The following is a 22,770-nucleotide window of genomic DNA, read 5'->3' on the forward strand; positions in this document are numbered from 1 at the left end:
AAGACACTGCAAGTCGCTGGTGTGACTCTGAAAAACGGCATCCACAGAGAAAGACAGTACTATACAAATGTATGATTATTTTTCTTTCACAATGTAAACAAAACGAAATGAACATTATTTTTGTAAGAACTATAAAGAAAGGATCTTTTGTCATATTTAGCTGTGAGCTTAGAGCGTGAGAGGAAGTCACATATTTACAACTTCTCAATGTGTAAATCAGAACACAGGAGGCTAATGCAGATTTAGGGTCATTCCGGTGTTTTACGTTACACACTAGGAGACACTTCAGCACAGTGATGGGCTAAAGGGCTATTTGGTGTCTGACTTTAGGCTCCACTACCTAGGAGCCGAGGGCCTCCCTTGTGCCTCAGCTGGTAAAGAATCCGCCCGCAATGTGGGAGACCTGGGTTTAATCCCTGGTTTGGGAAGCTCCCTTGGGGAACGGAAAGGCGACCCACTCCAGTATTCTGGCCTGGAGAAATGCAGGGGGGAATTCCATGGGGTTGCAAAGAGTCGGTCATGACTGAGCGACTTTCATTTCACGTCACCTGGGAGCCTGGGGCTTCCCTGGGAGCTCAGCTGCTAAAGAATCCGCTGACAAAGCAGGAGAATCCCCATGGACAGTGAAGCCTTGGCAGGCCACAGCCCCCGGGGGTCACAGAGTCGGACAGGGCTGAGCGAATAAGCACAGCAGCACCTGGGAGCCTAGCGGGCTACAACCCGTGAGGTTGCAGAGTCGGACAGGAAGTGGGAAGTGTTCGCCACTCAGCTGCATCCGACTCTGGAACCCCATGGACTATAGCCCTCCAGGTTCCTCTGTCTGTGGAATTCTCCAGGCAAGAGTACTGGAGTGGGTTGCCATTTATTTCTTCAGGGGATCTTCCTGACCCAGGGATAGAACTCGGGTCTCCTGCGCCATAGGCAGATCTTTTACCATCTGAGCCACAGAGGAACAGGGGGAGTGACTAACACTTTCACTTCTCACTTTCACTCACCCCTTTATAGCCTAGAACTAGTAGTCTAATCCCTGCGGTGCCTTAGTTTCCACAGATATAAAAGGAAAGCAACAATAGCAATCACCTCACAAGTAAGTCTTCTGTGCCAATTAACCTAGTTTAAGATATTACCTGTTAGTTCTTCACTATTATCAAATCATCTTTCAATTTATTTCTCCAGAAGAACTAATATTGCAGAGAAGATGAGAACTAAGACAGTATGGATAACACAGTTGCATATTCTATTTAATATTAATTGAACTTAATATTAATTGAATCAATGTAATTCAATTGAATAAAATTAATTGAATCAGTTTGATTTTCCACATCAGTCAAAACCAACTGCTGCTAATGAAGGTGAGGGGGATCAACAGTTTCAATTTTACCAGGCTAAATATTATTCCTACTTGGTCTAAAAACTCAAATTTCCTGCCCCAAGTAGAAGAACAACAGGCATTTATATAGCTTCAAGTGCAGATCTTAGTTTTCATCGCCTCTTTATCATATACCTTGAACTGATGAATGTGAAGAAGGATGTTGAGGTAAGTTTTCATTCTTTTCAGTGTTATCTGTAAGACTTCACCTCACTGTCAAGTATTTTCTAAATAGAGTTACGCCTTGATAGATCCAAGTCATATAGTTTTATATCATTCAGTTTATTTGAGCATTTTCTCAGTCCTCTGTAGAAAAGCAGAGGAAGCAGAGAATTATTTTCATGTAACTTGACTGATAAATGCAGCCTGGTATGTGACAAGATACTCATCTATTAAATTTATTTACCTACATATGAAAATAGATGTGATTTTTGTCAAAGCAGCACTGTCTTTCCATTTTTCTGCAATGTCCACATTAAGCAAATGTGCAAGATATCAAAGTGTTGTAGAGGCTACAGTTTCAAATATTGGTTTTCGAATTTTCCTGTGTATAGGAAGCTTCCAAATTCCACATTCAAATGAAAATTCCTTGGCCCTTTCCTCAGAAAATCTAACCTGTCTGCAGTAGGAACAAGGAAGTAGACTTTTTAATGTCCCGGGGATTCTGACTTAGGTACACTGAGGAGTGTACTTTGAAAAATATTGGTCTGCCACACATATGTTTTCTACATAGAAATACTGAAATTAACTTGCAAATTGTGTACTTATAATGACGGTTCCAATTTATCAAGTTTAAAACAAATTTATTTGGCTCCTTTAAGAATGTTTTTAATGTAACCTGTCCGACGTCATGCAAACATGCAGCTACTTGCTAGCGCAGTTTAGTTTCAGCAATTCTTATTTTTAAGTTATTTTTTTCTTCAGTGTGAATTTATACAGAGATTAGACGTTATGGGCATTGCTATAGTTTCATTCATAAAATGATTCTTAGAAATGATGAGCTAAGATCTAGGAAAATGTGGACTAAGTGTTTAATTTGCCCCAAACTCCTTCTCTTTAGTGATAAAACAGGTACAGGTATACTTAATGTGTTGCAAGAAAGTAAGGGCTGAGTGACAGAGAGTAAGCATCTGGCATACTGCAGGGCAATGTTTAGTCCTCAACATTACTGGATGAATCTGTAATTCAAATGTTGTATACAATACCAAATGAAATAAAGACATAGATAAGGGATTCAATATTTTTCTAAATTGTAGTGGCAGAAAAAAATGTCTCCCCCATTTTTATATGAACATTTTTCTATGAATTTTTCTTTGTAGAATGAGCTCATATTTCACTTTGTGGCATCTGAAGATGTTCTCAACGTATAAAGCTTACTCAACCATATCTGCTTCTTGCCAATACGTCACTTCAATTTTTCATGCATTTCCTTATTTCCTTTATAATTCAAATGATCCCCTCTCCACCTCCCAGCTCCACCTTTCCTGTTCAAAGCTAAGGACTTAGTTTACTGCAAAGACCGGCATTGAAAGACTGCTAGCATAAGGAAAGACAAAATTAAAAAGAAAATGACAGAGAGCAAAAGAAAAAAAAAAGAGGAAAGCTAATGCTTACAGACTTTCTTTTCTACTCCTACTATCTCAGCTCATGCACACAGCATTCAAAATGCCCTAGAGTATTAGGTTTCTCATTTCCTTCTGCCATCCCAGCCCTTCTCCACCATTTTGTGGAGATCAAGACTAACCATACCCCACTGTGAGACTGCTTAATTTTGAAATCAAGAATCGTCAACTAGTCCAAAGGCTTGTTAGTATTTATGCTGTCCTACTCTAAGATATATCTTTTGATCCTGCCATCTTAAACTTGACAAATGAACCTTCTTTAAAGGCATTTGTGTGATACGGTAATATAATTTCAATAACTATATTTAACATTTAACTAGGTTAGCAACATTATTAACAACATAATTTGAAGCTACCAAATTCAGAATAGAAGCTAGATCATCATACTCATTTTCCGTACTATTTTTCTTGAGGGTGTTGTACATGTTTAAGTCAGTGTTCCTAACTGGAATTGACTAGGGTGATTTAGAATTGACTTTCACATTGGCCTCAAATCATACACATGAACTGGAGAAATGCATTCTCCATTCAGGTGTATTTGTTTGTTTGCTTGTTTTCATCTATAATAAGGGAGGACACGGCTGAGTTCCAAAATCTGTTCACCAACACTTTTGAGATGGTAGGATGACATCATCAACACAATGAACATGAGTTTGAGCAAAATCTGCAAAATAATGAAGGACAGAGAAAACCTGGCATGCTACATACGGCCCATGGGTTCACAAAAAGTCAGGCACGACTTAGAGACTACAACGAAACTTTTCGTCTTACCTACACCGAGTAAAAGTTTTTATAAAGACTGCTCTTTCTGACATGCAAGTACATTCTGTTAAGGTAAAATCTCTCTGATCCTCTCAATCAAATGATGTAAGATTGGTAATATGCTGAGTTGTATTCCTCTGCACCAGACATCACTTTTTATGTGCATTAGTTTATTTGATCCTCTTGACAAATCTAAGAGAAAGGCAATGTTATCACCTCTTTATTGATGAGAAAAATGTGGCTGTGTTAGTCATTCAGTCGTGTCCGACTCTCTGCGATTCCATGGACTGCCAGGTTCCTCTGTCCATGGAATTCTCCAGACAAGAATACTGGACTGGGGAAGCATGCTCTTCTCCAGGGGATCCTCCTGACCCAGGTCTCCTGCACTGCAGGCAGATTCTTTACCATCTGAGCTACAAGGGAAGCCCGAAAGGATGTTAACTGACATTTCTAAACTCATGTAGCTGGAAGGCTGACTCAAAGTCTGTTTGTTATTCCATGTTCTTTGGATTTAACACATAGGATCCCACAAACGCTTTCTGTAATCTCTACCTCATTAACCTCAAACTCTCACTGGGTAAGTGTTTCTAGAAGCTCAGAGTTGTGTTTTGAACAGAGTCTGAAGGATGTGGAACTAGAAACCCTTTTGATGATAAACAAGAGAAGTCACAGAAAGTCCCATCATCTATAGGGACATGAGGTAAAGGCTGGCCTGGAGTCTGCATTCGTCTTTGTCGATACCTTAGCTCAGCTGAAGGGACTACTTTAGAAGGCACAGGTCACTGTATGCTTTTTGTTCCATGTTTTCCTAAGGAGTATTTTCACTGAGTTCAATTTCCTCCAGACCCTACCCCTAGAATAATCATATCAGGGATAAACTATGATTTATTATTTTGGCTGTGTCACTCAAGAACTTTGAAATTCACTTAGGGGAATGATTTACTTTGATTTTTAATAAAAATATTAATTTTTGACTGCTTGAGGTATCTAGTATAAAATCAACACACTACACTAAATTTTAATTTCTACATGCATTAATAGCTAACATGTTTTGGGATTTCTTGAAGGACCAAAAATATAGCTATGTGCATGCACTAAAATTGAACTTAAATATCCTTTCTTCAATCTTAATGGCATTAAATGTTGGACATTATTATTTTCCATCTTATAGATGAGAAAGTTAAGTCTCAGAATGGTTAAGAAATCTATCCAAAGGAAGCAAGTTAATGATATGTATGTGTAGAATAAAACCTATTACCACTTCACCCTAAAAAATGTCACTAACTATAAACTGTTGATAGGCTATGATGAAAGTATAGAGATACACAAACCAAATGAAATGTAATGTCACCATAAGTTAAAGGTAGACATGGACATATATAGGAACTAAGATAGTTCAGTAGGCTACCCACTGAACAATACCACACAGTTGCAGTATAGGTTTAATAGGTAAGGAATATGCAAGCAAATCTAGGAAATACACTTACAGAAATGAGCTTCAAAGAGAAGATTCCAAAGGTACCAAAAAAATCACCTTACAATAGAAGTCAAAAGCTAAGAGGAACCATTATAGGTGTATCTCTTATCATGTAAACTGTGTACAAATGTGAGAACTCATTTGTAATGCTGCTTTCAGTTTTGAAAATGACCTGGAATCTTTTTAAAGTCAACTCATTCTTCAAAAAAAAACAGCTGAATACAGGTGAACAAATGGTGTCCAACTCATTACTGTAATTCCCTTTGACTGTAGCCTGTTCTTCTATCATGATTCTATGTGGCCAGAGAACTTAAATTACTTTATACTCTACATACCTAGAATAGTTTGGGACATAAGGTAGGCAGCAATGATACCAATGTGGCTTACTTACAGAAGAGATGATGTGGAGAGTGGTCATATGAGAGAAGAGAGCACTGCAGAAAGTTCTGGGTTCTTGTTTTGGTTTCCTCCGGTCTCAGTCATACTGGACCTTGGTTTTCTCACCTCTAATATGACGGGCTTTGGATGAGAACACAACCTTACATTCACAGCATGCTTCCCAATAACAGACTCTTTAAAGTACACTCAAAGAGATTAAAACACTCGAAAGCAGCACCAAACAAGTCAGACATAATTGCAAAGCAATCACTACCTATAGTATAACGATGTCTCCCAGTGTTTATGAAAGCATTTTCAGAGCACAGCATTTATTTGGTTGAACTTTAGCTTGTGTCTGAATAAAATGGTTTACTTTTGATATTTTGTTTTTTGCATCTTATAAACATGAAGCGACATTTCTAAATGTCCCAGTAAATACATGCCCTTTTCTGATGCAGATTTAACATGATCTATACCTTTTCTTTACCCTAAGCAGCAAATTATTCCCTGTTCTATGATCCACTCAATTGACATACACAGACACATATGCATGCACATAGAGTAATCTATGGCAGAAATATACACATTGTTTTCATTAAATGGTCAGAATTCCATGGTACAACTATGAAGAGTTTATGATAAAATATACGCACTCTAGTTGAGAGCACACGATCTCTAGAGCTGTTTTCCAAGCTGGTTTAGTATAAAGTCCCTTTTATGTGATGTTTCTTAAGACATATAGTAGTTAAGCTTTTTCTATAGCAGTTCTCAAATTGTTGTCAACTGTAGAAAAAAACCTACATTTTCTTTCTGCAATTTTCCTAAATCTCTGTACTTTACAGAGCTTGCTGATGGATGGTGAAATTGATTAACAAGTAGAAAATAAAGTTGTAGAAACTTTTGTATCAATCTTGCCTATGCAGCTTGAACACATCCTTTTTTATTCATTGATGTTTATGCTCACGGTTTTGACTTAACAATTTATGCACTTTAAATGCAATTTAATTTACTTGTAGCTATATAAGTTAAATATCTAAGTATGTATTTTTGTGCTCAATCATATTCTATATGGTAAAAGTAAATGTCACAATTTTTCATGGAGTTCACGAAAGTCCACAGCACTTGGCCATCAAAACACATTTTAAAGAGCCAGGAGAGTTACCAGGTAATCCTCATTATTTTTCCTGCTTCCCCTCTTTTGGCAATCTTTTCTATCTTTTGCATGATGACAGTCACTCTAGTGAATTTTCTATCTTCCAACTGATTTGCAGCCAAGTTTTCATTCATTCACAGACACAAAAGTTTGATGAAAATATTAACCATATAGTACTAGCTGCATGGGCTAATCTCTGTTAAGCAATTTTATATTCCAGGAAATATGGTAAACTCTTTTTTTTTTTTTTTTTTTTTCAGGTGTACTCAGTCTTTGCCACAGCCCCCTTCAGGTTGTTTCTATGAGTAGTCCTATTTTCTACATGAGGAAACTGGATAAAGAGGATAAGCAATTCATCTAACATCACACAACTAGTGAAAGTTGAACAATATTAAAGTTGATTCAGTTCAGTCCAGTCGCTCAGTTGTGTCTGACTCTTTGCGACCCCATGAACCATAGCATGCCAGGCCTCCCTGTCCATCACCTCCTGGAGTTTACCCAAACTCATGTCCATCGAGTCAGTGATAACATTCAACCATCTCATCATCTTCCTTCCCCTTCTCCTCCTGCCCTCAATCTTTCCCAACATTAGGGTCTTTTTCAATGAGTCAGTTCTTCGCATCAGGTGGCCAAAATATTGGAGTTTCCAGCTTCAACATCAGTCCTTCCAATGAACACCAGGACTGATCTCCTTTAGTATAGACTGGTGGGATCTCCTTGCAGTCCAAGGGATCCTCAAGAGTCTTCTCCAACACCACAGTTCAAAAGCATCAATTCTTCAGCACTCAGCTTTCTTTATGGTCCAACTCTCACATCCATACATGACCACTGGAAAAACCATAGCCTTGACTAGATGGACCTTTGTTGGCAAAGTAATATCTCTGCTTTTTAATATGCTATCTAGGTTGGTCATAACTTTCTTTCCAAGGAGTAGCATCTTTTAATTTCATGGCTGCAGTCACCATCTGCAGTGATTCTGGAGCCCAGAAAAATAAAGTCAGCCACTGTTTCCCCATCTATTTCCCATGAGGTGATGGGACCAGATGCCATGATCTTAGTTTTCTAAATACTGAGCTTTAAGCCAACTTTTTCACACTCCTCCTTAAATTTCATCAAGAGGCTCTTTAGTTCTTCTTCACTTTCTGCCATAAGGGTGGTGTCATCTGCATAGATGAAGTTATTGATATTTCTTCTGGCAATCTTGATTCCAGCTTGTGCTTCTTCCACTCCAGCGTTTCTCATGATGTACACTGCTTGTAGGTTAAATAAGCAGGGTGACAGTATACAGTCTTGACGTACTCCATTTCCTATTTGGAAACAGTCTGTTGTTCCATGTCCAATTTTAACTGTTGCTTCCTGACCCACATACAGATTTCTCAAGGGGCAGGTCAGGTGGTCTGGTATTCCCATCTCTTTCAGAATTTTCCACAGTTTATTGTGATCCACACAGCCAAAGGCTTTGGCATAGTCAATAAAGCAGAAATAGATATTTTTCTGGAAATCTCTTGCTTTTTCGATGATCCAGCGGATGTTGGCAATTTGATCTCTGATTCCTTTGCCTTTTCTAAAACCAGCTTGAACATCTGGAAGTTCACAGTTCATGTATTGCTGAAACCTGGCTTGGAGAATTTTGTGCATTTCTTTGCTAGAGTGTGAGATGAGTGCAATTGTGAGGTAGTTCAAGAATTCTTTGGCATTGCCTTTCTTTGGGATTGGAATGAAAACTGACCTGTTCCAGTCCTGTGGCTGGCCACTGCTGAGTTTTCCAAATTTGCTGGCATGTTGAGTGCAGCACTTTCACAGCATCATCTTTCAGGATTTGAAATAGATCAACTTGAATTCCATCACATCCACTAGCTTTGTTGGTAGTGATGCTTCCTAAGGCCCACTTGGCATTGCACTCCAGGTTGTCTGGCTGTAGGTTAGTGATCACACCATCGTGATTATCTGGGTCATGAAGATCTTTTTTGTACAGTTCTTCTGTGTATTCTTGTCACCTCTTCTTAATATCTTCTGCTTCTGTTAGGTCCATACCATTTCTGTCCTTTATTGAGCCCGTCTTTGCTTGAAATGCTCCCTTGGTATCTCTAATTTTCTTGAAGAGATCTCTAGTCTTTCCCATTCTATTGTTTTCCTCTATTTCTTTGCATTGATTGCTGAGGAAGGCTTTCTTCTCTCTCCTTGCTATTCTTTGGGACTCTGCATTCAGATGGAAATATTTTTCCTTTTCTCCTTTGCTTTTTGCTTCTCTTCTTTTCACAGCTATTAAAGTCGATTACAAAATATTTTTTCTTTCATTATCCTCAGCAAAAGGTATTTCTAATACTGCTTAATTGACATTATTTGCTCTTTCCTCTGTTCACACTTTAAGCTTTGTTTAAAATATTGTTAATATTTATACAACTTTATTTATAAATATTTCTGAACATAACTAGATTCTAGCTATATGTATTTGTAACTAATTTATTACTTAATTGCCTTGATGCCTTCTGGAACAACTAACTTGCACTTTTGATGTGTGAATATGAAAAGATTTCTGAATCTTAAGATATGAAGATTCAAATGGATTTTGGGGGGTTTTCTAGAGAAGAAAGGTTAATATTAAACATTATCTGCTTAAGCAAATTACTTAAATGATGTAGCACTATCTATTAAAAAAGATTTTCTTCTAGAAGTCAGTCAAAAATAGGCACCCGTGCACCCAACCACACACAAGCACTCTCATAACATACATGAGAAAGTGTAATTTCATTACATCCATAAAGCCCCACCAGTGGTTGCAGTGATTTTTGCTTCCTGGTGGGTAGATCAAGTTCTCCCTTTCAGTTACATAGAGTTTGGCCTGGGACAATTGTACTGTCAATTCAATTTGAGAAGTCTCTTTCACTGGTTATAAAGAAAATTTAATGCACAAAGATAGTCCCAAAATAAGTCATTAAAAAAAAAACTGCTATTCAAAACAGGCAATTAAGATGCACAAAAGGGATTTAAAAAGTCAGAACATTTTTGTTAATATCCTCTTAGCCTAGAAAATACATTTCTCTAGTGCAGTTACACAGAATGGGGCAATTTTTACCAAGACATTTATGCTGTGTCACATAAAGGTGTGTAGAGGGTTAAGATTTGTTGTGCTCAGGGCTTGGGACAAAAAAAAAATATACTTCTGCAGATCAATGTGGGGGAGTTATAGTAAGACTCCTACCAATATCAAATTTATTTTGTTTACATAAAAATTATTTTGGTGCTTATTGGGTTATTACTGTAGCTCATCTTTCCTTTATCCTATCCATCAACTTGGTTAGATTAAGGGTGGAGCAAATAGGAGCCTGGGGCATCTTCAATATATAGTACCATCTAAAAATAAGATTCCAAAATAAACACGTGGTATGACTGCCGGTCAGAGGGCCCAGGACACACCTCTAAGGTGACTCCTGTTGGGAGGACTATAACCGACCATCTGCTTAAAGTCCTTGCTTGATGGAAAACCAGCAGAAGTCAGTAGATCTTCACTCCTCCCTGCCATGTTCTCTCCCCATGAAGTCGTTTAAAACCAAAGGCAGTGAGAGTGGAAACACAGCAGAAAGGAACAAGAGGTTCAGCAGACTAAAAGGATGAGCCTTCTCCAGCACTCCATGGGTCCCCTTTCACCAAGAACTTCTAAAGACTTTTTTCACCCTACTATTCCTTTCTATACCTACGCTGCTTCTTTCTGAAATGAATTGCTGGCTGCCTTCGAATAGCATTTAATGCTTCTACAGAATAAGGCTGTTTAAAAAGTATAGTCAATCTATTCCGAAGATATGTTTTCTTTCTTTGATTACATTTATTTGTGCATAGGTTAAATGGCTTTCTGCATTAGCTATATTATTCATAACATTAACTCATTTTTTAAAAAAAATTTATAACAGGAGAGACAATATGCTAGAAAATTAAACAGCTCTTTTTAAATCTATGAGGTTTAGCTGTAAAACAGAAAACAGTTCTTGGCTACTGTTAAAGGTGAACATTGAGCTTTCTTTCAGGACAAACTGGGCTTCCAGGGTGGGCGCTAGTGGTAAAGAACCCGCCTGCCAATGCAGGAGACATAAGAGGCATGAGTTTGATCCCTGGAGGAGGGCATGGCAACCCACTCCAGGATTCTTGCCTGAAGAATCCCATGGACAGATGAGCCTGCCGGGATACACTCCATAGGGTCACAAAGAGTTGGACACGACTGAAGTGACTTAGCGTGTATGAACGCAGGACAAATTAAGCAGCTCTGACTGAGGGGCATAGATGTTGTTCACTATGGTGAAAATGATGGATTTTTTTGCGCTTCAGCATCTAAAGTTGCTACAGAAAATGTAAGCATAAGAAACAAAAACAGAAAGCTATTCAAAAATTCATATTTAAAAGGCAGAACTGCTTTAGAGTTTTCATCCTTGTGGGTAGAACACTATTATATAGTAACCATCTTTCTCTAATTGGAGCATTTGCTTTAGTGAACACATTCATTTACCTTAAAACAGAACTGAATTTAGCCCTATTGGAAGGATAACAGCAAGGTATAAAAGAGCTATACCCAGGAAAAAGATGTTGAAACAAATACACATCAAAAGTCTCAGATCTACATTTTTAACATTTTGAAAAGAACTTAATAATAAAAGACAAGTGATAACACCCAGGAGATATAGGAAAATCTTGCAACTGCCACCCTCTGCTGATGCACTCAACATGACTGAAGCAGGTGAAATGCCTTTGGCTTCACACACAGGACCACTGACTAAGAAATTAAGTTAGCCAGAAGTCTTTGGCTAGAAAACCCACTATCACAGGTGGCCATAGCTCAGCTACAAGTTTTTTTCTCAGCAGGACAATAAGCTCATCTCTACTAAAGCAATTATTCTTGCAAACCTGTTCAGCTCAGATTCTAACCCACACATTAACCAAATGCCTACAAGAACTCTTAAATATTACAAAGAGAATAGGCTTCTGCTAGAGACCATTGAAATATAAATTCTTTTTGGCAAAATGACATATTGATAATTCCAAATTCATTGTCAAGTTCTCTGATTTTCACTAAGTAATCTGGGTATCCAGTAACATTACTTGTTACAGAGTAATCACAATAAAAAGACACACAGCCCATTAGGAAAAGTTTCACTCTTTTAGGCCCAGTGTGTTCATTTTGTTGAGTGGGCAAGAGGGAAAATTTAAAGAAGACTGGTCAGTTTTCACATACCACAAACACTACAGATATTTCCTATCTAAAGTAAGCTAGGGACAGCTCATTCAGTTTTTGCTGTAAAATATGCATTGACTATTTTTAAAAATTTTATTTATAAGAATTAAGTTTTATAAGCCGATGGCTCTTTGTTTTTGCATTATATAACCAACATTAAAACTTTGGAAGCTAGAGACTATAGAGTTTTCTGAGTCACTTAAATTATAGTGTCCTGAAAAAGCAAATGTACTTTTGGAACACTAACGATTCACTGTACTTAAAAATCATTGTGGGCAGAGTTTCCATTGTTTAAATATTTATAATTTTCTGAATTTATTGACAAGCACCTACTCAAGTGCCCCAAACTTGGAGAATTTGCTTTCTCTAGAAGAAGCCACAAGTAATTACTAAACCATAACACAAGAGTTCAGAGTAAGTGGCAGGACACTTTAAAAAATAGCTGTTATACAAGATTTGAACTGAATTGTTTAGAGTTAGACACAAACATTAAAATGGGCTCTGTAATTGAAACAAGTTATTATAGTATCAGGAGGCAGTGATTTTAAAACCATCTGCATTTTATCAACTCCAGTAATGAGCAACCCTAAAAGAAAATAAAGAATCTGATTTATACTGCATTTTAGCCTAGGAAAGTTACCTGCGTTTTGTTTGCAAGCAACAACTAAGTTCTTCAACTCTTGGGGCTATACCAAACAGTCCTCACACTCAAAAGAAAGTTGGGTTACAAGAGCCCGATAGAGGGTGTGTCCACTAGAAGTGGAATCAAGAATTTCGCTGCCCTGATTTTTCACAGATAATGACTTTCCTTTATACTTCTCAATTTCAGAATTAGATATAATCCTATTTCCCCTCTTTATTATCCACCAGACACATAATCAGATAAGGTTTCCATTCACATAGATTTGAAAAGATCCTCATCCTGTATGGGTTATTTTATTTTATAGTGGCCAAGGCAGAGAGACTGCTGCCAATATGATGTTCAGGCCATGCAGAATAAAGGCTCAGTCCTGGGCAATGAAACAGTCCACCTTTGTTTTGCCCTTGTGGAAGAAGAATGCAAACCCATCACCAACTTTGGGACTTGATCAACAGTGGGGAGTCACAAAACTCTTTTCAATCACTGCATTTTAAACCTTCACTAAAAATAGCTCCTCTGTGCTGGGCTTAATGTCCCATCTATGGCCAGTGATGGAATACAGTACTTAATTGTTTCTGACTAGGGTCCTTGCATCAGCACTCTGAGAGTGTCTTCTAACTTTTAATCGCTCTGTGCTCTTTAATTAGACTTCTTCACAGGACAGCCAAGACCAGTCAGCCCAATCAAGATGTTAACGCAGTCTATTTCACAAGTCCGGGAACTTTGGTACACGGCTAACCATTTTCGAAGATTTGTCATTTTTTCCTCTGATTCCCCGTGCCTGAAAATCAGACACACTTAGGGGAGGAGGTAATCTCTGTGGCTATTGAGACAGCTCCAATGTACAGAGACAGTGCCTGGTGACAACCTTCTCCTTGTCTAATTCCCTTTCTTTATGCTGTCTCCAGTCCGCGTGTTATCTGTCGGCTACTACTAGGGCTGGAGGGAAACACGTCTTTGAAAGGAGCACTCGGTCCCCTCACTGGGAGGAATACGAGGATTTCTTTAAGGACTCGGATAACTAGAAAGGGGTTCCACTCCCCTAGAAGAATTTCAGAGTCTGAATTATAGAGACCACCCCCCTAGCCCCCCGCCCAACTTAGGCGGGAGATGCAAACGGCCGAGGCGTCTGTCCTTGGCCCCCACCGGTGACCTGCGGGCAGCGCCCCTCGGGTCACTCACGCTCCCGGACTCACCTGGTGCCGAGGACCAGCGCCGGCAGGAGAGGCAGCAAGTAGTGCGCTGGGCTGAATTTCATGCTTGTCACCTGCCGGGGTCCTCCTTTCCCCGCTGCCTCCGCTCCCCCGCTTCCTCCTCCAGGTCCCGGCGCTCCTTCTCGGTGCCCGGCTCTGTCCCCGGCCGGCAGTGAGCCCTCTCCAGCAGCGGACGGAAGGAAACCGACAAACGGACGGCCGCCGCGCGCGAAGGCAGGCGCTGAGAGCGGGGAGTATCTTCGGGAGTGATGTCACCGGCGAGGCGAGCCCTGCCCCGGATTGTTCGGCGCGCCGCTCCCGAGCCCGGAGGGCGCGCTGTCACTCGCGCCGGAGGCGGCTCGGGGAGCGGGAGGGGTGCCCGGCAGTGGCCCCGCACGCTCGGCCAACGGGCTGCGCTCACCCGGCTGCACGTCCCGGGCCCCGGGAGCTGGTCTTTTATTCCCTCTTCTCCAGAGGATGGGGAGGTGCGGGGCGGGGGCCAGGGGACAAACCTAATCTGCCAGTAACTGAGCCTGCATCCACGGCAGGAGGTGAGCCAGAATGCCCTGGGGAAGGCTCTCAGGGGCTCAGAGTCACAGGCAAGTGCCCCTCACCTGGTTAAAGCCTGTTTGGAAAAGCAGTGCTCCGGAGGGAGAGAGGGTTTAAAATGTTAACTCGAATTACAAACGCCTAATGACTCTTCGGATGCGAATGGAAGGACAGGAGGAGTGAAGAGCGTCCAGAAATGCACTCTGAGCCCCTATCGCTATTGCTATTGCGAGGTTCTTAGTCCGCAAAGCGTGGGCTGGGAAGAGGTTTCCGGACACTTAAGACGTCTGTGGCTTCTGTGTTTTGAAGATTTCTGATCTTCCTGTAATTTGAGTTTGTCTGTTTGTACCACCAGCTGGCAGTGGGGTTGCAGCTCGTTCTGTCCCAGCTGCACACACCTAAAGGGTGGCTTGTCTCCAGGTGAGGAAACATAACTAAAGAAGTCATCAAAATGTTAACAGTAATTAACTCAACTCGGAGTGGTGGTACTGGAAGGCAGAAGGTTTTATCTGTCTTTTTTTCCCCTATAGTTTCCAAATTTTCTATAATGAACATCTGACATTTAGTAAGCTTTATTTTGAAAAATTAATAAGGGAAATGAAATAACAGAACTCTAATACAAAATAACATTTTGCAAGTAACCTAGAAAATAGAGCCAACTTCATCTACTGAGATGTTCAATTCTAGGGTATTCGTAACATGGTGTCTGTGTGTGTGTATGTGTACCAGCGGGGAGTATGTGTGCGTGCTAAGGTACTTCAAGTCCTGTCCAACTCTTTGGGACCCTATGGACTGGAGCCCACCAGGCTCCTCTGTCCAGGGATTCTCCAGGCCAGAATACTAGAGTGGGTTTCTATGCCCTCTTCCAGGGGATCTTCCCAACCCAGGGATCGAACCCACATCTCTTGTGTCTTCTGCATTGGCATGGCAGGCGGGTTCTTTACCACTAGCTGCTGCTGCTGCTGCTGCTAAGTCGCTTCAGTTGTGTCTGACTCCGTGCGACCCCATAGACGGCAGCTCACCAGGCTCCGCCATCCCTGGGATTCTCCAGGCAAGAACACTGGAGTGGGTTGCCATTTCCTTCTCCAATGCATGAAAGTGAAAAGTGAAAGTAAAGTCACTCAGTCTTGTCTGACTTTTCGCCACCCATGGACTGCAGCCTACTCGGCTCCTCCGTCCATGGGATTTTCCAGGCAAAAGTATTGGAGTGGGGTGCCATTGCCTTCTCTGTACCACTAGCTATATATATAGATATATATACATACATATATATTCCAGCAGGATACCCTTGTTAAATAAATGTTTATAAAGAACTACTGCATACATTATTCCATTTGATTGCTACAAGAGCCAATCTAGAGAAATATAAATAATTCCTATTATAGAGATGAGGAAATATCTCATCAAGATCAGAATTTTAAAAACTATTTTCTTCTAAATCCTAAGCAAATCCTACTGTTGCCAGGACTATCATACCCAGCATAACAAACTCAGTGATTGACACAAAGTTGATGTTCAGTAGCTGCTGACATGCAGCAAAGTCCCTAGAGGGCAAAGGTCAGATGTTCTCCAGGAATTCCCATCCAGATGGTTCAGCCTATACTTCAGTTTTTTTCAGGGATTAGCCATCTACGATAAAATTCAGATGAAGCATCCCCTTTAGTCTATTTTTTGAATATACTATTTGTAGGAAAAATGCGTTTGTTATAAAGCTTTATTTTAAAGAGGATACAAATTTAAAGAATTAACTTTCTAATTTACTGAACTACTTTTGTTTTTGTTTCTAATGGGATTAAAGTTAAAACACTCATACAGAACAGATATTGCTTTAAAATCCCAGGCCAATAAAACAGATGAGTAATAACTTTTGCAAACTGGATACCACCCTCTTGGGCCATAGTAAGATCTACAACAGATATAACTAGGCATATACAAATCAACTCACTTGTGAATTGCATGTCATTTACAAAGAAAAATTGCATTACACTTGCCTAAAACAGAATTCTGACTCCAAAGAAAATATGCATTTCAGTTTACTCCTGCCAGAATTATCTAACAATAGCTTTGCTGCTTAGTTTGGAAAGTGATCATTTGAGTTGTATACTCAATAAAGACCTATGACTACTCATTATATAGGTATACTGGGGAATAATACCTACTATTTTTTGTTTACCTATAAAGTTTGAATTTACTTGATTATTGGAATCAAGTGTAGTAGTCATTTCTATTCTCCTTTGCAGTTGAGGTAACTGAATGGTTAATTTGCTCAAGGTTACTCAGTAACATACAGTGGAGATGGCATTCAAATTCAGTCTGCATCACCGTAAAACATTTGTTTTCTTGAGAAAAAGGTTTTCTTTTTTGAATACACTTACATAAGATTTCCCCACCTTAATTTATATTACTAAATGAAATGACTAAATGCTCAACAAAAAAAAAGGAATCAGACTATTGTAGATTGTCAACCAAGAAAGGACAGTACCAGAATAAACTTTGTTTAGACAATGTCTCACAGTTAGGGTGTGCCACTGTGTTGGAAATCAATAACATGCCTCAAGGTTTGTTGACCTTTATGCATTTTCTATAAGCATAAAGGCATATGAAGGCATAGAAGCATCAGTCAAGCACATCTTGGACAGGGAACATAAGTGAGATTGCAGACATTCCTGCAGACTTAGAGGGCTGAAGCATTATATTCTAAATTACAGGATAGGCCTGCCTCCTAGCAGAAGGCATTTATTTTTAGAGAACTCCAAGACCATAAGTCTCCCATCACCAATGACATTCTGTCCAGACTGTCATAGGAAAACTCAAATCCAGAATTGATTTTATAGCTTCAGAGCTTTGGTATACGAATGTTAAAGATGTAGTAGTGCAGACAGAAAACTGACTCTGTTGAAACCACCTGCCCCTATCAGTTCAGTTCAGGTCAGTTCAGTCACTCAGTCGTGTCTGATTCTTTGCGACCCCATGAATCACAGCATGCCAGGCCTCTCTGCCCATCACCAACTCCCGGAGCCTACCCAAACCCATGTCCATGGAGTCAGTGATGCCATCCAGCCATCTCATCCTCTGTCAATCCCTTCTCCTCCTGCCCCCAATCCTTCCAAGCATTAAGGTCTTTTCCAATGAGTCAACTCTTTACATGAGGTGGCCAAAGTATTGGAGTTTCAGCTTCACCATCATTCCTTCCAATGAACACCCAGGACTGATCTCCTTTAGGATGGACTGGTTAGATCTTCTTGCAGTGCAAGGGACTCTCCAGAGTCTTCTCCAACACCACAGTTCAAAAGCATCAATTCTTCGATGCTCAGCTTTCTTCACCATCCAACTCTCACATCCATACATGACCACTGGAAAAACTACAGCCTTGACTAGATGGACCTTTGTTGGCAAAGTAATGTCTCTGCTTTTTAATATAATGTCTAGGTTGGTCATAACTTTCTTTCCAAGGAGTAAGTGTCTTTTAATTTTATGGCTGAAGTCACCATCTGCAGTGATTTTGGAGCCCAACAAAGTAAAGTCTGACACTGTTTTCCCATCTATTTCCCATGAGGTGATGGGACCAGATGCCATGACCTTAGTTTTCTAAATGTTGAGCTTTAAACCAACTTTTTCACACTCCTCCTTCAATTTCATCAGACACTTTTTAGTTCCTCTTCACTTTCTGCCATAAGGGTGGTGTCTGCATATCTGAGACTATGATATTTATCCCGGCAATCTTGATTCCAGCTTGTGCTTCTTCCACTAAAGCATTTCTCATGATGTACTCTGCAGGTAAGTTAAATAAGCACGGTGACAGTATATAGTCTTGACGTACTCCTTTTCCTATTTGCAAACAATCTGTTGTTCCATGTCCAATTCTAACTGTTGTTTCCTGATCTACTTACAGATTTCTCAAGGTGCAGGTCAGGTGGTCTGGTATTCCCATCTCTTTCAGAATTTTCCACAGTTTATTGTGATCCACATAGACAAAGGCTTTGGCATAGTCAAAGGCTTTGGCATAGTCAATAAAGCAGATGTTTTTATGGAACTCTCTTGCTTTTTTGATGATCCAGAGGATGTTGGCAATTTGATCTCTGGTTCCTCTGCCTTTTCTAAAACCAGCTTGAACATCTGGAAGTTCATGGTTCACGTACTGCTGAAGCCTGGCTTGGAGAATTTTGAGCATTACTTTACTAGCGTGTGAGATGAGTGCAATTGTGCGGTAGTTCAAGCATTCTTTGGCATTGCCTTTCTTTGGAATTGGAATGAAAACTGACCTCTTCCAGTCCTGTGGACACTGCTGAGTTTTCCAAATTTGCTGGCATGTTGAGTGCAGCACTTTCACAGCATCATCTTTCAGGATTTGAAACAGCTCAACTGGAATTCCATCACCTCCCTAGCTTTGTTCGTAGTGATGCTTCCTAAGGCCCACTTGACTTCACATTCCAGGATGTCTGGCTCTAGGTGAGCACACTATCATGATTATCTGGGTCGTGAAGATCTTTTTTGTACAGTTCTTCTGTGTATTTCTTGCCACCTCTTCTTAATATCTTCTGCTTCTGTTAGGTCCATACCATTTTTGTCCTTTATCGAGCCCATCTTTGCATGAACTGTTCCCTTGGTATCTTTAATTTTCTTGAAGAGATCTCTAGTATTCCCTATTCTGTTGTTTCCCTTTATTTCTTCGCACTGATCACTGAGGAAGGCTTTTTTATCTCTCCTTGCTATTCTTTGGAACTCTGCATTCAGATTGGAAAATCTTTCCTCTTCTACTCTGCTTTTTGCTTCTCTTCCTTTCACACCTATTTGTAAGGCCTCCTCAGACAATCATTTTGCTTTTTTGCATTTCTTTCCCATGGGGATGGTCTTAATTCCTGTCTCCTGTACAATGTCATGAATGTCTGTCCATAATTCATCAGGCACTCTATCATATCTAGTCCCTTAAATCTATTTCTTACTTCCACTGTATAGTAATAAGGGATTTGATTTAGGTCATACCTGAATGGTCTAGTGGTTTTCCCTACTTTCTTCAGTTTAAGTCTGAATTTGGCAATAAGGACTTCATGATCTGAGCCACAATCAGCTCTGGGTCTTGTTTTTGCTGACTGTATAGAGCTTCTCCATTTTTGGCTGCAAAGAATATAATCAATCTGATTTTGGTGTTGACCATCTGGTGATGTTCATGTGTAGAGTCTTCTCTTGTGTTGTTGGAAGAGGGTGTTTGCTATGACCAGTGTGTTCTCTTGGCAAAACTCAATTAGCCTTTGCCCTGCTTCATTCTGTACTCCAAGGCCAAATTTGCCTGTTACTCCAGGTGTTTCCTGACTACCTACTTTCACATTCCAGTCCCCTATCATGAAAAGGACATCTTTTTTGGGTGTTAGTTCTAACAGGTCTTGTAGGTCTTCATAGAACCATTCAACTTCAGCTTCTTCAGCATTACTGGTTGGGGCATAGGCTTGGATTACTGTGATATTGAATGGTTTGCCTTGGAAACAAACAGAGATCATTCTGTCATTTTTGAGATTGCATCCAACTACTGCATTTTGGACTCTCTTGACCATGATGGCTACTCCATTTCTTCTAAGGGATTCCTGCCCACAGTAGTGAATATAATGGTCATCTGAGTTAAATTCACCCGTTCCAGTCCATCTTAGTTCACTGATTCCTAGAATGTCGACATTCACTCTTGCCATGTCCTGATTGACTATTTCCAGTTTGCCTTGATTCATGGACCTAACATTCCAGGTTCCTATGCAGTATTGCTCTTTACAGCATCAACCTTGCTTCTATGACCAGTCACATCCACAACTGGGTATTGTTTTTGCTTTGGCTCCATCCCTTCATTCTTTTTGCCCCTATGCTCAGTCCCAATTAACTATGAACTCAGCAATTTATAGTAACTATTCCATAACTGGATAAAAGAAATGAAGAAAACCCATGTGTTTACACTGAAAGATATGCCAGTATCTGGAAAATGCTGGAATTGGGACACACAGAGGCTATTTTTCTAAACAGTTTTATTGTGAATTAATTCTGGTACCCAAAACACCATTTTAAAATTTATAGGAACTTTCACAATGGTCTCGTGGCTAAGACTCCACACTCCCAAGGTTGGGGGCCCTGGGTTCGATCCCTGGTCAGCAAGCTAGATACCACATGCCACAGCTAAGAGTCTGCAGGCTGCAACAGAGATCAAAGATCCTGCATGCTGAAAGTAAGACTCAGTGTAGCCAAATAAATAAAAATGAAGTGTACAATTCAGAGTCTGAAATATAGTGGCAAGTTTATGAAAGCATCACTATTATCTAATTCCAGAACATTTCACCACTCCCAAAATAAACCCTGTACCCCCAAGCAGTCACCCCAGCCCTCCCTCCTCTGTTTCATCTCCCATCCTTGGCAACCTCTAATTACCGTCACGTGTGAGTGTGTGCGTGTGCGTGTGTGTGTGAGTCCCTCAGTCATGTTCAACTCTTTGTCCATGGAATTCTTCAGGCAAGAACACCATCACTATGGATGTGCCTAATTCTTGACATTTCATATAAACTGAATCATACTGTATGTGGTCTTATGTACCTGATTTCCTTAATATCACTTCAAGGTTTACGTATGCTGTAGCATGTATTAGTACTTCATTATATATTATTGCTGAATAATGCTCCACTTTAGAGATACACCACATTGTATTTATCCATTCATCAACTGATGGGTATTAAGGTTAATTTCATGTTTTGCCTATATGCTGTGACCATCCATATAAAGGTTCCACAGTGAACATCTGTTTTCCATTCCCTTGCATATACACCTAGGAGAGGAGTTCTTGGGTCATATAATAACACTATGTTCAATTTTTTGAGAAACTGCCAAACTGCTTTCCAAAATAGCTGAATAATTGTACATTCCCACCAGTAATACAGGAAGATGTCAATCCTTGCCAGCACTTTGTATTTTTAATTAATTTATTTTTAATATTATTACAGCCATTCTTACAGGTATAAAGTGGTATCTCATTGTGGTTTTGATTTGTGTTTACCAGACTGTTAATCATACTGAGCATCTCTTCATGTGCTTATTGGTCACTCATATACAATTTCTGGAGATATGTTTATTTAAATTCTTTGCCAATTTTGTCATTTATGATGTATTTCTGAATTATAAGAGTTCTTTATACATTCTAGATAACAATTTATTTACTATATGTATGATTTGAAAATGTTTTCTCCCAATCCATGGTTATCTTTCTATTTTATTTATGGCATCCTTTTCAGCAAAAAAAGCTTTCAATTCTCATGAAGTCCAATCAGTGTATTTTTTTCTTTAGTTATTTGTGCTCTTGGTATCTAAGAAGGTTTTACTTCACTCAAGATCATAACGATTTATGTCTATATTTTCTTCAAAGAGTTTTACTGTTCTAGCCTTGATGCATTTGGAGCCAGTTTTTATATACAGTAAGATATAGGGATCCAACTTATTCTTTGCATGTGGGTATCTAGCTGTCTTAGTGTCATTTATTATAAAGGTTGTTATTCCTCCCATTTAATTATCCTGCTATTTCTTCTCTCTCAGAGTAGTATATTTTCATCATTTCTGCATTTTCTTTTTTGCTTTTATATTCTAAACTCCAACACCCCCTAGAGTTTCATCCTTAATCTTTCTCTTTTAAAATTCAGCATTTTTCTTTCCATTAGGAACTTACAGTTTTTTGTTTGTTTTTGTTTTACTATCTGCAGTATAGTTAATCTCTAACTCAGATTTCTTCACTGAGCTCTTACATAGACTTCTCTTGGCTACTCAATCAAATCAAATCAAATCAAACTCAATCGCAATGGACTTCTGTTCTTCTCTCTGTCTGATCATCTTTCAGTTTATTCTTTCATATATCCATCAATTCAGTCACCCAAGTCACTTCTTCCACATTTGGTCAATCAACAAATCCTGTAAATGTTACTTCCTAAGTATTCCTTCACAACAGTCACCAAGCTGCAAGCTAAAGCTGTTACTCTCTCTGCTGTGTATTCAGTCATATTCAACTAGTTGCGACCCCATGGACTGCAGCCCACCAGACTCCTCTATCCACGGAATTTTTCAGGCAAGAATACTGGAGTGGGCTGCCATTTCCTCCTCCTCCAGAGGATCTTCCTGACTCAGGGATCAGACCCACCTCTGTCTTGTGTTTCCTGCACTGTCAGGCAGATTCTTTACCACTGTGCTGCCTGGGAACTTGTTACTAGGGCTTTATTTAGGGTTCATCGTCTTTTGATTCTGAAGTATGTTCCTTACTCACAGGTGTATTTCCCTCATATGCATTTCACCAGTATAATATATCAATGCTGCAAATATTTTTTATTGCCTTAAAGATCCTAGGGGTTTACTCTTAATAATATTTTCAATATATGTCTCTTCTCTGTTCTTTAACTT

General features: G+C 39.6%; 1 protein-coding gene across 3 annotated transcripts in view; it reads right to left on the minus strand.

Moving 5' to 3' along the window:
- LUZP2 (leucine zipper protein 2) overlaps positions 1-14,084 on the minus strand; it is a 478,324-nt gene extending 464,240 nt beyond the window's left edge. For 2 of the 3 annotated variants that reach the window (XM_070457274.1, XM_070457273.1), the window contains exon 1: positions 13,819-13,964. In XM_070457274.1, coding sequence (XP_070313375.1) covers positions 13,819-13,880 — 62 coding nt within the window. In that variant the 5' untranslated portion in view covers positions 13,881-13,964. Of the gene's footprint in view, positions 1-13,818 lie in introns of all 3 variants that reach the window. The other variant, XM_070457275.1, reaches the window with a different exon arrangement.
- Positions 14,085-22,770: the final 8,686 nt, after the last annotated feature.

Source organism: Odocoileus virginianus, chromosome 28 (genome assembly GCF_023699985.2).
Source record: "Odocoileus virginianus isolate 20LAN1187 ecotype Illinois chromosome 28, Ovbor_1.2, whole genome shotgun sequence".
Classification (NCBI taxonomy): Eukaryota; Metazoa; Chordata; class Mammalia; order Artiodactyla; family Cervidae; genus Odocoileus; species Odocoileus virginianus.